This window comes from Lepisma saccharinum, chromosome 13 (genome assembly GCF_977018435.1).
Source record: "Lepisma saccharinum chromosome 13, izLepSacc3.1, whole genome shotgun sequence".
NCBI classification, from domain to species: domain Eukaryota; kingdom Metazoa; phylum Arthropoda; class Insecta; order Zygentoma; family Lepismatidae; genus Lepisma; species Lepisma saccharinum.
The window spans coordinates 5,637,201-5,656,662 of record NC_139241.1 but is presented as its reverse complement, the minus strand read 5'-3'; the positions used below and the strand labels follow the sequence as shown (position 1 = coordinate 5,656,662).

The window sequence follows — 19,462 nt, the reverse complement described above, 5'->3', positions numbered from 1 at the left end:
CGTAGGGTTATTTATTTTAGAGAGAAACGCGAGCACGGAGAGGCAGAGATGACCGCAGTTCACGTCTCCGAAATTTTGAATGCGTTCGTCGTTGTAGTATATAGAGGTTTTGTTCGTTTTCAGATAATGAATTAAATTTGTAGGTGGAACACCTCCGAAAGAATCGAAAACGAATGCTTTATCATCATTTTTGTGGTAACATATCCAATGCGTGCCTGGATTTTCTTGACCGTCCAAGTTGACTACTCCGCATTCTCTTCTTTTAACGCTTGAAGGTAACGAGTCGGACATGAAAACTCCTCTGAAGTGTTTGATTTGTAACGGTTCGATCAGAGATTCAATGTCTCGGTTGGTGAGTGCTGTTGTTTCTTTTTTTTAAACTTCTTCATCACGCCCTTCCCCCCTTTCTTCTCCATGGCCAGGTTGTGACGTTTCTGTTCTTCCAATTCCGCCTTGTTCTTCTTCGAGTCGATGACGGTTTTCGCGATGGCGGCACTTCCGCCAGCCAAACTTCCAACGGCCCCCAATGCTGCTAGGATGGCCGGGATGCTGAATATGAAACCTCCGATCTTTTGCTGTTTCCGCGAACGCTGCAAGCGTCTCAATTGAGGTGTGCTGACAAGTAATTTCATTCCGTGTCCTTTGCTCAAGCAAGAACGTTTCTTCTCGCGTTGTTTCTTGGTGAGTAACCCATCGAGGGCACCTAGATTTTTAAGATTGGAGTATGGTATCTGGTACACGACACCCTTGGGCTTCATGTTGATGCTCTATGTGTTATTTTCACGGTATGTTATTTATATATATATTCTGAGATTTTTTCTTGTGTAGTTTTTTTACGGTATGTTATTTATATACCCCACCCCAATTTTTGTTTCGTGTTCATGGCGATGGTTGTACCCAGTGCGGCGACCCGTTCACCCAGCGATGCGTCTCTGCTCACGAACCTTTCGAAAGCTGCGTGCTCTAACTTTCTGTCTGCTTCGTGACGTGCATCCAGATCCGTCTGCGTGGTGTTGTAAGCGATGTCGTGATCTTTGCATGCGGCGTCCAACGGATTCACACCCTTGTCTCCTCTCTCCAATCTTTTCTCGAGTTTGGTACCCGGTCCGCAGTACTGGTAGCCAGGTAAATGCATCTCGAAAGGTAACTTGTTGATGATGTCGTTCACGAGTCCTTTTCCTTCGGCCACGTTCCAGAATCTCGGAGGCAGCGTGTTGATGATTTTGATCAGGTAACCTATGCCCTTGTCGTCGTTCACGATGAAGTTGGAAAGTTTCGTGCTGATCATGTCCACGATGCCAACCTTCTCGTTGTAGAAATTACGGTTGCCTGCATTCTCTTCGCCGGCTATCACCAACAATCGGTCCACGAGCTTCCTCACGTCGTCCACCCAAACGAATTCTTTGTGTAACGTGTTGTAGCGTTTGACGCCGCTGCCTGTTTTGACCTGGTTCCAAATCGGTTTGATGAGATTCCTGTACTTCTCGCCGCTGCTCGATTTCACCCTATTCTGCGAGGCGTCGTTGTTCTGGTACAAGGCATCCGTCATGATCAGAATTTCCTTGTAACTCTGGTAATCTTCGTCGGTGTAATCTTTCGGCTGCTTTTTGGCAACGAGTTCCCACAGTCCCACCGTACCCGGATACCTGGTCCAACTATCCTTCTCGCCTAAATTAACTTTAATGTCGTTGCCTTCGAAGGTCACCTTCGATTTCCCAATCTTCCACACCACACCACCGCCTTCGTTGGTTTCCATGCTAGGATACAATCCGAACACTTCATCCTTGTCGAATTTCCCCGTACTCAGGTAGTCTCGTGCCAAAGGTCCCAACTCGATTTTATCCGAAGACGACGTGCTACCAATGGCTCGACGTCGTGCCGGTGCATCCTTCAGGTCGAACGGTGTCGAAGGAATGCTCGAAATGGGCGTGGGTACAGCGTAACTTTTAGCTGCGAGCGGTACGAGTTCGTTGATCAAATTTTTATTTTGTTCCGTGACACTTTTAATTTCTTTACCTAGACCGCTGATGGCATCGATCACAGGTTGATCCTGACGTTTCTTCTCTTCGTAGAATCCGCGATTCTCGGATTTCCAACCTTTGAAGCGTTTCGCGAGGTAATCGCGAAGCTTGAGATTTTCGTCTTCGATTTTTCGTTTCGTCATAACGTTTATTTATATACGTCGTTTCTCACAACGTTGCAACGTTTAGAAAGTCGTTGATTTTGTTTCTGTATTTTCCGTCGTTGGGTTTCCTCGTCATGTCGATCGTCGCGAATCCGAAATCATCACCGTTCCAGCAAGTAGAGCGGCAGCGTTCCGAAAATTGATTGTAGTTCATGTCTCCGCCTACGTAGTCATCGTACGCGTGCTTGAGGTTGGTGTGATCTTGACGAAACAAACATATGAAATTAGCGTTGTCGCGTACTAACTGTTTTGGAATTTTGGAAAACGTTTGAGCTAGGTAGAAGCAATCCATTCCTTTGTGACGACCTTGCGTGAAAAAGTTGCGAATTTCATTTTGATTTTCCAGGATGACGTCGTCGAACACAACGACTGAATTTTCACGACAATCGTCGAGTGGTTTTATTTCCGAGGCGAACGTTGCAATGTCCAGACCATCGTACAGTTTTATCAGTTGCTGGTATTTGGATTGCTCCAAACTTTTCGAGAACACGTACAGGTGCCTGTTCTTCCAATCTAACCAATTCGGTGCGAGGAGAAAATTGTCCACGAGCAGTGTCGTTTTCCCACACCCCGAAGGACCTACGATCAGACAGCGGATGCTGTCGGGAAGCAACTCACCGTTCTTTTTTTTTCTCGTTTGACTTTCCGGATCCGGTAGACGCTTCACCACGTTCCACGTACTCACAAGATCACTTCGTTCGCGTCGATCCAACTCTTTTCCGGAAGTCCCAGCCATTTGACAAACAGTTTGTCACCTTTCCTACGCAATACTTTCTCGATGAGGTACGTGTCGGAGTGTTTCGTTTTAGAAAGTTCCTCTTCGTAAAATCTTCCTTTCAAAATCTCGCCGCTACTATCTTTTATTATATACGTGTGTCGGTTTCCGGGTAAAACTCGAACCACCGTAAAGAGTTCTGTGCTCCAATTTTTTGTGAATCCCTTCTCGAAGGTGCGTTTGAATTTGCTGATCCTCACCTGGTCTCCAATTTTGTATTTAGCTCTTTTTGTCGTGGGTGTGTACTTTGGACAGTAAACTGTAGAAATTAAACGCTGCTCGTCAGATTTCGTAACGTCAGCTGGCTTCATGCCTATCGTTCTGTGTACCGTATCATTATAGGTGTCGACGAGTTCCGGCAGGATGTCGACCCATTTGTAATTTCCCCGAAGCGTGAATCGTTTCCACATGTGTGTTTTCAAGGTTCGATTGAATCTTTCCACGATGCCGGCTTTGATGTGACTGAAGGTCGAATAATGTCGAATGTCATGTTTTTGAATAAACTTTTGGAATACGGCGTTGTAAAATTCCTTCCCCTTGTCCGTTTGCAGAAACCGTGGTTGTCTGCCGTCGCTTTCGCGAAAAATTAATTTGAATGCTTCCGTGACGCATGTTCCCGTTTTCGCCTTCAAAGGTAGAGCCCATGCGAATTTCGAAAATGTGTCTATGACGGTGAGGAGGTACTTGTTGCCCTTGTTCAATTTATGTACGTTTTTCAAATTGCCGCTACTCATCTCCACGAGATCGCTTTGCCAGAGGTCGTCGATGCCCTTGGTTACCACAGCCAAACGTTCGTAGTTGCGGCGTGCAGGTTTATGCAATTCTTCGACAATGGCTTGCCTAGACATTTTATTATTTTAGAGATTACCTTTGAAAAGAAGCACCAGCGTGATGGGATTCAAAGAGGGTGGCACCTCGCTCGTGTTTTGAATGATCAGCTTATCGCCGGCACTCACGTCGAAAACGGTAAGATCTTCGTCTTCGTGTATTTCATATATGTTGCGCGTTTCGTTCCAACGTGCCAGAGGAATGTTTCCTGCTTTCTGAACACCACGATTCGATATTAAGGTCATGGTGGGAACGCTAGCTTTTCTGCCGTGAGACCAGTATGAAAATTCGTTTATCTGAATTGTGCCATCGAGGAGAAACTTGTAGTACGGATGATAAGGATGCAACATGTACAGTTTGTTACCTTCGACGAACGTGGAGATTCTCTGTTGATTGGGAACGCTGTTGATTTCGATGGCTTGCAAGGTGAACAATTTGGCGAATTTAGTGTCGAAGGTGACGAGATTACTGTGAACTTGTCCGAGTTTATTTTCGATGGGCAGCAAATGCTCGATTATGGTATCCGTTACGGCAGAAAACGACGGTTTGATTTTCACTTCCACGTTCAACTGCTTGTAGTTTTCGTTGAGTTCTTGCAACTTGGCACCGAAAGAGGCCAGCGTCGATTCCTGCGTGGATTCCAGCACTCCAACTTGATCTCTGATGTTGACGACAATGTTCTGAAGGTTCTCGACTTGATTCAATTTCGAGCTCTTCTCGGTAAGATCGTTCACGATCCTTCGCATCTCTGTAAACTGCGTGTGAAGGTCGGCGACGCTCTGCGAAGTGGGCAGCGTCGACACCAGCGAACTAATTTCGTCTCGAATCTGTTCCACGTTCGCCGTTTCCGTTTCTAGTCGTTTCAGCATTCGAGATATGTTTCTTTTCAAAGCGTGCAATTCTTTGGAGGTGGGGAGATTGGCCACCCTACTCTCGAGATCGCTCAATGAACTTTTGATGTCGTTCGAATCGGATAGTGCCGTCACCGCCGTTTTCAATTTTTCCAAATCTTCACTCGAAGGCACGCTCGTCCGTAACGATTCCAAGTCACCCTGTATGTTGTCGAGTACGTGATGAAAATGAGCGAGATTCGTTTCGACGTTCAAATTTTCTAAATATTCGATCTTCTGCTGAACCGTGCTTAACGTGTCTTGAATGCTCGTCAACGCTCTTGCTTCAGCGTGAATATTTTTAATTTCTTCGTTGATCAATTCCAAGGACGCCTGAATCGTAGCGATGGTGGTTTGAATGTGTTCGAAATCTCGATACGCCTCCAATTGAATTTTTATGTTCGCGACGCTTTTACCGATGACCTGCAGTTCGTCCGACGATGGTAGGTTCGTCATTGTATCTTCCAAAGTCTGCAACTTGGATTTAATTTCTTCCAACGTGCTGGTGAATTTTTCTTGTAATTTGGAAACGACGACATGTAAGCGTTCTGCATCTATATCGTTCACGACGGTTTGAAGTTCAGAGAAATTCTTTTCTATTGCGGAAGTTCGTTCTTCGATTTCGAGTTTCAATTTTTCCAAATCTTCATTTTTCGATTGAAATTGCTGTAATTTGGCCAAATCATTTTGAAGCGAATCCACGCTCAACTGTATATTTTGAACGTTGTCGTAAGAAGGTACGTCGACATAATTTTTTATCAGCGTCTTCAGTTCGGAATCGATTTTCAGAATGGGGTCGAGACATTGCGTTTGGAGCGTAGCGATTTCCGACTCTAAACTTTTGTTTAAGGTCTCCTGCAAAGCAATCAAATCGGTCCTCAACTTCTTAACTCGAATGTCCAACATGAGAATCTCTTGTGCGTGGTCTACACGCTTGGTGTTGCCGAAAATGTCGTTAGGCATTTTTGGTTAACGGTTATTTATAATAGGATAGACGATTCGTAATTCTACAAAGAGAGGAATGAGTTTGTCGTAATCTCCGAGAAGTTCCATGTAAAGATAATCTCCTGCAGAAACATAGTACGTAATGTTAGAAAGCATCTTGTCGTGCTTGATTCGAAAAATATTCTTGCCGGTAGAAATTTTGATTTCGCCTGCGTTTTCCGGATTCACGGTGATTTGAAGTTTCCCGTCGATCGGAATTTCGTAGAAATGTAAATTGTTATTAAAAACATAAAACATCTTGCCCACATCGTCATTCAGTTTCGTCCAAATGCTGTTGAGATGAACAATCAGTAAACCATTGAGTTTAGATAACACGGAAGGTAAGAGGTTATTGAAATTTGGCGGTGCAGTCTCCATGTTGATCTGTTTGCGGAAGCCAAAAAGATTCATTGTCCTTGTTAGTTATTTAAGAATACGGTCAAAGTTTTTTTTTTTTGTAATGACAGGCAAAGTTTTTTTTTTTGTTTGCTTGCGTCACAATACAGGCACGCGCGCGCGCGTGTGTGTGTGCGACACATTGTTCCCGAAAGAGGTTTACAAAGGTCGCGATATATAAACATTTGGTCCCACAGTTGGAAAATTACGATAAGGTGCATTCATCCTTCAAAGGATGAGAGAGTGCATTACTTACTCATCACGCTGTGTCAGCGCAACGAATAAATGCGCGGAACGTGGAGAGAAAGTGAGGTTTTGAGGTTTTGATGAAATTTTCGTAGGTTTTGCAACACTGTGGCTCACTTCAGTGAATTGAAGTGAGTTTTTTTTATGTTTTGGTGCTGTTTTCTTCGCTGCGAAACATCATCACCGCAATAAATGAGTCGCGGAACGTGGAGAGAAAGTGACTTTTTGAGGTTTTTTTTTTGATCCTCACTTAATAACGTTCAACCGGCCCACCTGCACTACTAAAGCCCTTTTTTTTACCCCCTACGTATGTTTGCTTCGTACAAAAAAAATTAGGTTAAATTAACCTCTCTCCGAGAACTGACCCCGAGCGTCCATTTTCAGCGAGCATCATTTCAGCAAGCGCCATTTCAGCGAGTTTAGTGTTTTGTAGAGCAAGTTGGTAATACTGTTAGTGAGGTTAACATACATTATCAAAAGCACATCGTGAAAAGCTACGTTTTGTTCGGGGCACACGTACACTCACACACACACAAAAAGCTAAAAAAATTATACACCGTGAAAGGCTACAACAAGTTGGAAACACTGCTGGTAGGAAACACTGCTAGTAAAATTAACATACACCGTGAAAGGCTTCAAAATATCATATAGTAGAATTTTTGTAGAGTGGGTTCGCAACACCGACGAGCATCAAATAATGATTCGAGCCTCAAATAATAATTCGAGCCTCGTCAGTGCTGCCAACTCCTATTTGTAGGTTAGCTTAGCCAGTGAAAAATCATATAGTGGAATTTTCTTCGGATGGGTTGGCAAAACCCAAGCCTCAAAGAAGAAACATCCAATAGAGTTGCCAAATATAAAAAAAAACAATAGGTCCCCCTCATAAAAAGCTACAGTAAGAGCCCACAGGTCGCCAACACTAGGCCCCCAACAGTGTTGCCAGACATAAAAAATACATAGACCCCTCAGGCCCTTTGATGAAAATTTACAGTGAAAAACCCAGTAGGTTAACAACACTGTCAAAAAATCTACGGTTGTGTTGCCAGATGTAAACAGGGAGCAATGGGCCCCCCTCATAAAAAGCTACAGTAAGAGCCCACAGTGTTGCCAACTCTGTGCCCTCAAAATATACATCATAAAAGGCTACGACAAGCCTCAAATGATGATTCGAGCCTCAAAAGATTATTTAGAACTGTCCAATTGTCTCTACTAATAGTGACCCTCGTATACAATGCACAACACAATTTTGTTTCTTAACTGCTGTCACAATAAATAAAAATACCCTTTCCGAAGGAAAATAGCATTGAATTGGATACGAAGAAAACACGGTCTCTCGTTGTGAAGACTCAGTCCCAGCGCGTCGTCTGCTGTGAAGTCACCACTAATGGACTCCATTCCTCCAAACCAGTCAAACAGGCATGCAGCAGCCATCACATTCAGGCAGATAGCCAGTTCAGCGCCAACCAAAGCGGGCCATCCATTTGCAAGGAAGCTTGCATGTTTTTCTCCTGCTCAAGCTCGCTGACCTTCGCTCCAGGCAAGATAAAGGTTTATTGCTATCCCAACCAGATGTGAAAGTGGAATGGGGGGAGGGTTGCGGGTTAGGTCAAGTTCCAAAATCTTTTCAGTTTTCCAAAATATTCAGGCATTCCAAACGTTTAGAAGTTTTGCACCAGTCTGGCCAATTCGCGCGTGCCCAAAGCTTGCTTTCCCGTTGTTCTGGTGTTTGATGGAGGTGGTTGGCGGCTTGGGGGGAATTTTCTGTATTGGTATTTAACTATTTATGCATACTTTTTTACCAGGCGCGGTTCAACGGGGAGGGTGATGGGGCGATCGCCCCTCCCAAATCAAAAGCTTAAACTAGGTTTTTCCGTACATTGTATTTAATTTACATTTAATTTGCATGTCAGTAGTATACAGTAAGCTCTCCTGTATTTAATTGGTGTAATCTATATAGATGGCTATTTTGAACATTTTATAAATATTGTAATACCGAATTTCAGTTATTATTATTATTATTATTATTATTATTGTTAATTATTTGTTCCCAAGCTTGAATTGAGGATGTGTGCTAAGAATATATATTCTAAATCAAAATTATAAAAATAAGTAAATAACGATCCTAATGCTAGATACATATTTTTACATTCTTACATCAACAGGGGCAATATAATTCTGTAGGAGAGGTCCCTGTTTCATAATTCCCCATTTCTATTCGCATCTTTATGTAATTACTAATTAGGGTTATGACGGTATTGGAAATATATAATACTGATTGAGAAAATTAATAAGCATCCTTTATTTATCGCAGATTCGGACCAAATACTCTTGTTTTCAGCTGTGCGCGTTAATCCCTGTAGACCACAGGGCAAGGCGCAAGGGAGGACACCCCCTCCCCCACAAATTTTCATGTTTATTAAAATGTACAACGGCAGAATAAATTTTTAAACCCTTTGGAACCTAATGTTCATGTTCTGTCCTCCCCCTTCCCAAAGCTAGGTCCAAGTTACACTGGTGACGGAACCTAGACGAGGAATTATGTTGATTTCATGAAATGCATGAAGGATAAATTAATTCCCTTCGAAATATATTTCTAGATTTCAAGCTTCGTCGTTGTGTGAACAGTTTCTGTAATTTTCTCTGTTGTTCAGTTTTAAACTCATTCAGCAAGTTCGTATGGCTGTATGTACAATTCTCATTCCAAAAAAAACAATGTATAATTTCTTTTCTTTTCAAAAAGGGCGCTATGTAAAACAACATTGAAACAAGCGACTATATGTTCTGTAAGGATAGGAGCCAAGTCCTGCCTCGAGAAATTGACTGAATGCAATGGTTGGGCGAAGTCAACAAAACCCAACGAGAAATGGGTGACCTTGATTTTCCAGCTGCAAGTGTGCAACTATTTAACTCCAGCTTTTGGCAAATCGCAGCGTCTCGCCAACGGCAAGGGAGCATTTCCCTCTCGTTTTCTTTGTAAATGGATGGCCCACTTAACTGATTTCTAGTTCCGTGCGATTCGGCCTTAAGGCCGAACTGGCTACCTGCCCGGATGTAATGGCTGCCTGCCGTAGAACGGTACATTAAGGAGGGAATTGCCATGAAGTAGAAGTACATGTAAAGAAATCTTTCGTTCTGGGTTAGGTGATTTTACATGCAATTACACACTTTTTCAAGGGTAAATTGAATGGTGTGTTGCCTCTGTGTTGTAATGATGACATTTTCTTGCAATGTATTCATCATATATATATTTCTTTTAGGAAGGAAGAAGGACATTTAGTAATACCTGATTTGACCAGAAATAGTGACAAACGGTCAGAAATCATATGTGCTGTTGAAATTGTTGGTGGAGATCTTAAAACCCAACATGTCAATGAAATATCATTGAGAAAATCAGCTGCTTCAATTAAGCACAAGTACAGGAATATCACCAATTGGAAAGAAAAGTATGACATACAAAAAGAAGGTATGTATCCCTTCAATTGTGCTCATTGTGGAAAGTCATTTAGGAACAAAGTACACCTAACGTGCCATATCAAATCACACGATGAATTAATTGTGTTAAAATTTAATAAATGCCCTCAGTGCAAAAAGACATTGACTAAACGTAGAGACTTGAAAACGCATTCGAAAATCCACAAAGGATATCGTCCATACGAATGCCCCCAATGCAATATGAGATTTACTAAAAGTGGGAACTTGAAAAGACATTTGAGAATTCATGAAGACATTCGTCCTCACGAATGCCCTCAATGCAATAAAAGATTTTCGCAAAGTGGAAACTTGAAACGTCATTTGAGAATCCACGAGGGAATACGTCCATACGGTTGCCCTCAGTGCAATAAGAGATATACGGCAAGTGGGGACTTGAAAAGGCATTTGAAAATCCACGAGGGAATTCGTCCATACGGATGCTCTCAGTGCAATAAGAGATTTACAGAACGTAGAACCTTGATAAAACATTTGAGAATCCACGAGGGAATTCTTCCATATGAATGTTCTCGTTGCAATAAGAGATTTTCTCAAAAGGTGCACTTGAAATCGCATATGAGATATCATGAGGGTATTCGTCCACACGAATGCACCCAATGCAAGAAACGATTTACGGAAAGTAGCAACCTGAAAAAGCATTTGAGAAGTCACGAGGGAATTCGTCCATACGGATGCTCTCGGTGCAATAAGAGATTTACAGAAAGTGGAACCTTGATAAAACATTTGAGAATCCACGAGGGAATACGTCCATACGGATGCCCTCAGTGCAATAAGAGATATGCAGCAAGTGGGGACTTGAAAAAGCATTTGAGAAGTCACGAGGGAATTCGTCCATACGGATGCTCTCAGTGCAATAAGACATTTACAGAACGTAGAACCTTGATAAATCATTTGAGAATCCACGAGGGAATACGTCCATACGGATGCCCTCAGTGCAATATGAGATTTACTGAAAATGTGAGCTTGAAAAGGCACTTGAATATCCACGAGGGAATACGTCCCTACAGATGTCCTCAGTGCAATAAAAGATTTTCGCAAAGTGGACACTTGAAACGTCATTTGAGAATCCACGAGGGAATTCGTCCATATTAATGTTCTCGGTGCAATAAGAGATTTTCTCAAAAGGAACACTTCAAATCGCATATGAGATGTCATGAAGGTATTTGTCCATACGAATGCCCCCAATGCAATATGAGATTTACACAAAGTGGAAATTTGAAAATTCATTTGAGAACCCACTAGGGAATTCGTCATACAGGTGCCTCAGTTCAGTAAGAGGTTTGGTCGGAATGAAAGCTTCAAGGCTCATATGAGAATCCACGAGGGAATCCGTTCCTACGGATGGCTTCAGTGCAATAAAAGATTTACAATATGTGTACGCGTGAAAAGGCATTCGAGAAAACAAGTCCATAGAGACTGTAATGTTTGAAATACGACGACCTTACTAGAAAATGCCTTGATACAAAATTCTACTTGCAATGCAGGTCCCATATATTCTAATAGCATATGGGGCATCCCACAAGTCAACAAGGGTGATACCAAAATACACTGTATGCCTATCATGTTTACTATAACTACCGCCTATATACTAGTAGTCTTGAAATACCTCGTGAAATTACAACAAATGGGTATGATTAAACACATTTTATTTAGAAGGAAAAAATGTAGCAGAAACAACGCTCTTGATTTGATAATGCAAAAATGTATAATAAAATTATTCTTGAAAATAGAGTTCGTATTTTCATTCATGTTTGTACGAACATGTAATCTTCTCACCCGACGTTTAATATATGAATGCGATTTGCAATATGTTAAGAACCATTGATTTAACCATTATTTCATGTTTTTACGTTCAATCGTAAGGAAAACTGCTACGTCCCCGGCTGGCAGTATAAAAACTCTTCTACACGCAGGGCTTGTTGTGTTTAAGTAACAGTCTTATGGCCTTTTCGCTCAACGCACGTTAAGTTTTAAACAAGCGTTACATCAAGTTAACACTACATTAGCACATTGAGGCATTTCTCCAACCTTCGTTAAGGCTAACAGACCTCTAATGTTGTCGTTAAATCTAAAGACACTCTTTTGCTTTATTAAAGTGCTTAACAGCGCGTTGTGTTGTGTCGGAAATAAGATGGCGATATTGCGTATGCCAGCTGTTGTGTTGAAAGGTTATCCCAAACCGATTTGAACACATTATTTGCATACCATAGCGAAACGTACACTAGTTCGATTTCTTTCTACAGCAAAAATAATTTTCCCATTTCGTATTTCATATTATAAATTCGTACTGCAAATCAGAAATCACATGTAAGTTAAATGAGAAATATTGTATCAATGTACTTTTTAAAGTTTTGTCAATATTGGCATCGTGATCATCACACATTATTCAAATTTTATTAATTTTGCCTGTCTAGCAAAAAATATATGCTTATAGTTAATTATACCAACTTGATGTTTTTAAAATGCATATTGGGCTTCCATCTTTAATGCACTGTAACCATAAACACAAAATATCGCATGACTTTAAAAAATAATGTAAACTCCTTTTACATATTTCAATTTGTATAAGGTGAAGTTATTCACAAAAATATTCGGTGTCGTCCACCCCGTTTTCCAGTGAAACACATAGAAACTGGAGAAAGTCGTGGTTTCTTGTGTTTATGCTTATGTCTGCTTATAACTACCATTCCAATTTTGTTCTTTTTTAAACTGAAAAATGTCAGAAAACGTAAGAGATAAAATTAAAATGAAGCTACTGTCCTAGAAATAGGCCATACAAGTCCTGTACTCTCATTTAATGTAAAATAAATTTGTGACATTACACAATGTAGCCTGCAATCTTTCAAAGTAGTAGGGAATTGTTCCTTCGAACTTTTCAAATTATTATCCACCTACTCCAATTAACATAATGGGAAAAAATGATTTTGCAGTGACGAGAATGCTCGACACAAATGTTCATCATTTTATATTCTGAATCACAAGAGGCTAGGGACAGCTGTAGCAAACTGGAGATGCTAAAAGCACCAAACCTGACCTGCCTAACCTAACCAAGTACAGAAATAAAGAAAACCTGCCTAACTTATTTACCTATTTAGCTCGTAGCTGTACGTAAGTACTGTAGAATAAAACATGTTGTTTAATATAATGTGAGTCTTAATATAATCACAAAATCAAAACAATTATTATACAGTATATTGAAAATGGCCTGACATATAATGGTGCAAATGGAAATTAAATCGTATTCATAACAAACTGAAAGAGCACTTAAAAATTGAAAAAAATAATCAACCGTTACATGTACAAGGTACATTTACGAACGACTACCATCTCATCACGTAATATAGCTTACATATGTTGTTTCATTAAGGAAAAAGCTTGAGGTCCTAAGCAGTTTCAGGTATGTAGTTTCGTGCATCGGCATTGTAACATTTTGACATTGTGCAGTGACATAAAACACACTACCATCCATTCGGAAATTATTCCTTGTACATACGTACAAGTGGTAATGATATTGTCTGAGTGCACTTGTTATATTTTTTACCAGTTATGATAAATTAAATGTAAAATATCATATTAATCAATCTTTCCCTGTACAAGGTACATTTTCTGAATGACTACAATTTCATCACATAATGAATAACCAAACATATTGTAAAAAACCGTACTACACATGTATGTTTCATTAAGGGAAAAACTTCAGGTCCTAAGCAGTTTAAAGGTGTTGTCGTTTCGTGCATGGAAATTGGAAGAGTATACATATTTGTTTGAAAAACACACTACCATCCATTCGGAAATTTTTCCTTGTACATACGTACAAGTGATAATGGTACTGTCTAACAGTGCACTCGTTTTTTTGTGCTTTTTTACCAGTTATGATAAATCAAATGTAAAATATCATATTAATCAACCGTTCCATGTACAAAGTACATTTTCTGAATGACTACAATTTCATCACATAATGAATAACCAAACATAATGTAAAGTATTACCGTACTACACATGTATGTTTCAATAAGGGCCAGTTTTTCAATGTCCTGCTAATCTTTCTGTTAACTAACTGCCAGTTGGAGATAACAGCCAGTCTTAACCAGCACCGGGTTTTTCAATGTGAAAGTAACTGCCAGTTAACTAAACCATGGTTCGTTCTCCGAAACAGTGTGTTGGCAATTCTGAAGCACGGAAATTCCAGGAAATCGATCTGCACTCCATCTGTAGTTTAGTTTCAAACCGCATCGACTGGCACACAGCCTGGCGTTTAAGCCTCAGCTGGATGTTGAAAGAAATCCAAATTTCGAGGGTGTCGTTAGTTCCGTTCTAACAACAGTACCAAGGGAACACGAGGGAGGCGCTGACGTCGCTTTCAAGAAATTCTCCTTTTTACCCATTCACAAACCCTCCCATATTCTTAACATCGTTACCCAGTTTCAGCAACCCGACCTCGCTGCTTTTACGATCTGGCAGGGAGGGCGAGAATAGAATGGCCATGTCCACTGGCCATTGACAGATGTGACGGAACCCTGAAGAATAACTGTTTTCCTTTCCTTTTTTTTTTGTACACATCGTCCTTTGAGATCACCAGCCTATGCAGTGAAGCTGCATGTTTCTTTTTGTTTCCTTCGGTACATTCATTTCGTTACAGTAAAATGGCCAACTAACATAGATTATGTAGTAAAATACCTAAAATATAAATTCTCCGCTTTGGAATCAGGGTTCTGTTGTTACTGTTCTCGTACAAGAAGCTACACACTTTGTGTTATCAGGGCCTCTGCGATGGCGTAGTGGTGACGTCGTCGTCTTGTAATCAAGGGACCCCGGATTCAATACCCGGTGGAGGCACGTAGTGGCTCCAGTGGCGTAGCAGCCGTCCCCGCAACCCCCGTAATGCTCTTGAACTTTTTATATAATCGCAGAAATTCCACAGATAGTGTCGCTTATAAAAAATCGATTTATGAAACAGAAATCTGGTTCCCAGTAACATCATATACGACGTCTGCGATAACAAGCAGTGACGTATTATCTCAGCCAGAGGGGCCCCAGTAACTTGTCATATGGGTCCCCCTCCGAAATGCAGAATTAACTTACTTGCTCGCAGATAGGAAAATATCCCTCATCTCATACCTTTGTATCTATGCAGTTCGTCGTAAGCGTAGTAGGGTGTCAATGGTCTAGTTAGGAATCCAGTAGAAATATTCAGTTGCTCAACCAGTCTATCCTTATTTTCCAATAAACATCAAAATTGTTAAATCGTAACCTTTTAGTTTTACACGTGATATTTAAAATGTAACTTCGCACCAAATATTTTCAAGGGGGGCCCCAATTCTTTTCATATTGAAATAAGAGCTGAAATGAATTTCCCACATTGTCTACACTTGATACGTTTTACTTCAAAGGGGCCGAAAACCTCAGTTAAAGGTGGGGCCCATAGTAAATTATCCCTTTGCTGTAAAGACCATTATCCCATTCTCTGCCACACAGGGTATACAAAGTATGAGTTAAATATGACCATTATTTTGTGTCATTTTGTAAGTTCATTTTTCTTACAATTTGGTATTTTGTGGACATTTCTGTCGAACTAGTTCTTATTTTCCAATGTGTTACGATTTTTTTGATCTGCAGTGTTCGAAGGGAAAATTCCTCGCTGCAAATTTCCTTGTTCGCGTTGGGGATAGAAGGAAGGATCCTTGTGTGGGACAACTTGAAAATAATGAAGGAGAATGATTATGCAAATTCGAGCACTGATGGTCTATTAATAAAAGGTTATTGTTTCATGAAAAAGTCGAAAAAAGAATGGCAGCGTTAAAATTATGAATAATGAGGTTGAGGTCTACTAACCTGTGGCAACCTTCTTTTATTTGGGGAGGGGGCTCAGTCCGTCCAAGCTGCATTTCATTGAGTGACTAATTTTCAGTGCCGCAGTTATTTCTTCGTAGCAGATTGAAATGTACCTTGTGATAGGTTACTACCGACAATCTAGATGTCTGGTTCAAGCCCCATTACTGAAGGATAAGTTTGTTGCTTAGTATATTACTCACTCAGTATTAGAAGGCTAATATGAGCGACTCTTACGTTGAATCTTGGCCTGGAGGAACCAGGGATGGCTTAGGGGCTGAAGGCACGTCCACCTCAAAGTCCAAAAGAGGAGTGTTTACTATATTTTTACAATTCCACCAAAACAGTTTTTTTTTAATATCTGTGTAATATATGTAACTTCATTAAAAAAATATTTCAAGCAAAAATACAAAGCATCACGAACAAAATATTTGGCAGCGGGAAGCTTCCCCCTCCTCCAAAAGTGATTCCTGGCTGTGTCGCTGCGTTGAAGTAGAGAAAATATTTCCAGATTCTTCTTCCAGTTATTTTTCAGAGATTCAGACCATCATGATTTAGTTTCAAGAAGGTACTACTGTGATATAAGTCATTAACAAAAAAATGGGAAGGCATAATACGAGTATTCGAGGTAAAAGTTAATTTCTTGTACAACGAAGGGGGGAGGGCAGCTAACTAGCTAACTATTGTAGTATTGTAGTACCTCCGTCCCACTCTGGCATCATATTTTTTTTACACTAAGGGGCACCCTCAATATTTTACTTGCAGGGGTGCCCAAAGATCTGCGTTACGCCACTGAATAGCTCGGATATTTTCTGTGCATAAATTGGTCTTAAAACAAGTTTAACAAACAAACGTTTTGCTATCAGTTCACAATTATAATTGGCTGTGCTCTAATAGTTGGAGATATTGATAAGTGTTCAAAATGGATAGATGCACGTAAAGAGTGAGGTATTTGCAAAATTTCCGGCAACTACTCTTGAAGCATCGATATATTATAAATTGTACATAGTCTCCCCACAATAACCAAATATTAGCAAGCAGATGGAGGAATTCCCCTTCCCTTTCAAATACCATTCTGTACAGAACCGCCGAACTCGGGACCTCTATTACTCAATATTAGTCTGTTCGATACCCGGTGGAGGCACATGGCACAGTGGTTGGGGTCCCACTTTAAACTGTAGGTCCAGTCTCGATTAGCCTTCCTGTGCATAAAGTGGACTTAAAACAACAAATCAATCAATCAATCAATTAAGATTAGTCAAAAGCAGGCACGTATCAAGAAATATATTTCGGGGGAAGAAGAGTCCGAACCAAGTCTCAGAAATAATAATAATATAAATAAATGATGAAATTAAAGTGTTCACATTAGATTAATGACATTAATGAAATATGTGAATTAATTAATAATGTATTATTATTATTATTACTTGAATAGGCAAAAAGACGGTGTAAGAACAGGGATATAACAACACGTATTCTTTATCTAGCTTAGGTGTAGTTAATATCGCAAAAAAATGAAATGGGAAATGAATGTCAAATAGATCAAGGATCGAATATTTATTGAATAACAAAAAAGGAAGGTTGGATCCAGTAGACGAAAAGTAAATTTCTTTGTTAGTTCCAGTGTGCATAAATCTTCTTTGACACTGGCCTTCACAACCGTATGTTCCCAATATAATCGCTGCCTTCCAAAAGTTCGGCAGAAATAAATAACCTTCGATTATACAACAAATACTAAAACGTATATTTTTATTATTTAATTTCAGTACTTGATACCCTCTGGCACTGGCGTACGAAGAATTAGAGATTATAATTATATTTTCCTATATATTTTCTTTTGGGGGGCTGAACTTGTAAACTTTGATGGTGCATAAACAGTGGCGCAGGAACATTTTTCATCTGTAAGGTACAAAATTCGTCCTGCATATTATATATATATATATATAAATGTGGGGGCATTGAAAATTCCATTTTAGAAGAGCACACACAGATTTCCTGTTTTTTTAAATAAATACATTTTATTTATTTATCTATTTTTTAAAGAATTTATGGTTATTTTAAAAACAGATAATTTCGAAACATAAAGCTCGTTTTGTGCTCATTTGGAAGAAGATGAAACGAAAAATCAGAATTTTGTCATTTGAAAGTAGAAAATATCTATTAATTTTAATGCAGGGCGTCATTTGAAGGGACAATAGGAGGGATTTTCCCCCCGTCTTGTTTTGAAACATCAAATTTCTAGTTATGAGTGGCACATCTCAACCGGGGATCATAATTTCCAAGCCTCTTGTAAACTATATCGTACATTTGGTGTTCCATTTGAATTCAATTAAGTTTACCACATACAAAAAATTCTCTTTATGCAATTTATGGTGACTGTGTACAGTGACACCAATTTATATGGGTCTGTGGGGCCCGAGCCCACCCAATAATTTATGTGATTTTGTGAATTCAAATTTTTGAGCCCACCCAGTGTTTTTGAAAAATTGGCACCCCTGGCTGTCTCTTTTAAATGCCATGTATTCGGTATGTTTTCAGACTTTTGGTGATTCACAAGTACTCTTGTATCGAACACTAAAACTGGGCGGCGTTTCTGACGTATGTTGAGTGTCGCTTGGTCATTTAATCTTCTTAGAGAGCTTGTTGAGATCTGTAGTATTTTGTTGTGTTTTATAAAAATAAGTCGAGGTGGTCCCTGATGGAGGAAAACCATACGTTTGAAAGCATTGTTTTCAATCTTAATTGCACAATATGAATGGGCGCTTTGAAGACAGGTTTATGTTTGCATATAGTCCTATTAAATGCACACACATGATGATTTAGATGATTAAGAAAGCGTGTTTTATGTCAGGAAACATGTCATGTCAGCCAAGACACATTTTCACCTCACTCAAGGATTATGTGAATTCAATTGAAATTGTACGTACCAATATCTACAACTGAATGTGAATGCAGGTTCCATGCTATGAATCTAACCTTTACTGAACAGAGTGAGATTAAAAATTTGGTTGAATCGTAGAATACTTTGCCGTAAATCAATTTCAGTGTTGGTGTTTTATTTTCATTTGGTATGAGCTCAAATTACCATTTTAAACCTTCGTTTTAAAAGTAATTCAAACACAAAAATGGTTATTGGGGGTCATTTTGAGTTTTTTCGACTTTATTACTACCTTCATTTGAATTTTTTATTTTCTAAAAATTTTGGGGGGGCTGTAGCTTCGTCAGCACCCCCTTTGCGTATGCCAGTGCCCTCTGGATCTCCCTCCCCTAAATAGTCCTCGGCTCAAAAGTGACAGAAAAGCCAAGGTGAAATTCTTTTTATAATCTCTAATTCTCCGAAACTATTCTTTTTGGAATGAAAAAATAGAGATTAAAGTTGATTTGGGGAAAAAAAAAGTATTGAAGGACAATAACAGGGAAGTTTTACCTTTGTAAAGTCGGCTGTGCATCTCACTGGCCTGCAGGAGACTAAGATTAGATTCCTGGGCGTGTTTTGTAAGGTCGGATTTTTGCGGCCTTCTCTCTGCATAAAGCGGCTCTGGGGTTCACCCATTCTCAAATAAATAGGTACCAGTGGAGGACGACACCCTAGGGGCGGGGGAAGGCTAAAGGAGGCTGGAGCGTGATGTTTAAAAACCAAAGGATAGAGAATGAAAGTGAAAATAAAGATTGATTGATTGATTTGTGGTTTTAAGTCCACTTTATGCACAGAAAGGCTAATCGGGAGTGGACCTACAGTTTAAAGTGGGATCCGAACCACTGTGCCATGTGCCTCCAGTGAAAATAAAGAGGCAAAACAGACTGAAAGAGAGGGAAAGGAAGAGGAAAACCAACCAAAAC

General features: G+C 40.0%; 1 protein-coding gene across 5 annotated transcripts in view; it reads left to right on the top strand.

The window, feature by feature from the left end:
- The window catches only part of LOC145997157 (uncharacterized), a 65,507-nt gene extending 54,091 nt beyond the window's left edge, over positions 1-11,416 (top strand). For 4 of the 5 annotated variants that reach the window (XM_083133827.1, XM_083133825.1, XM_083133826.1 and 1 more), the window contains one exon: positions 9,562-11,416. In XM_083133827.1, coding sequence (XP_082989953.1) covers positions 9,562-10,885 — 1,324 coding nt within the window. In that variant the 3' untranslated portion in view covers positions 10,886-11,416. The remainder of the gene's footprint in view (positions 1-9,561) is intronic. The other variant, XR_014442870.1, reaches the window with a different exon arrangement.
- Positions 11,417-19,462: the final 8,046 nt, after the last annotated feature.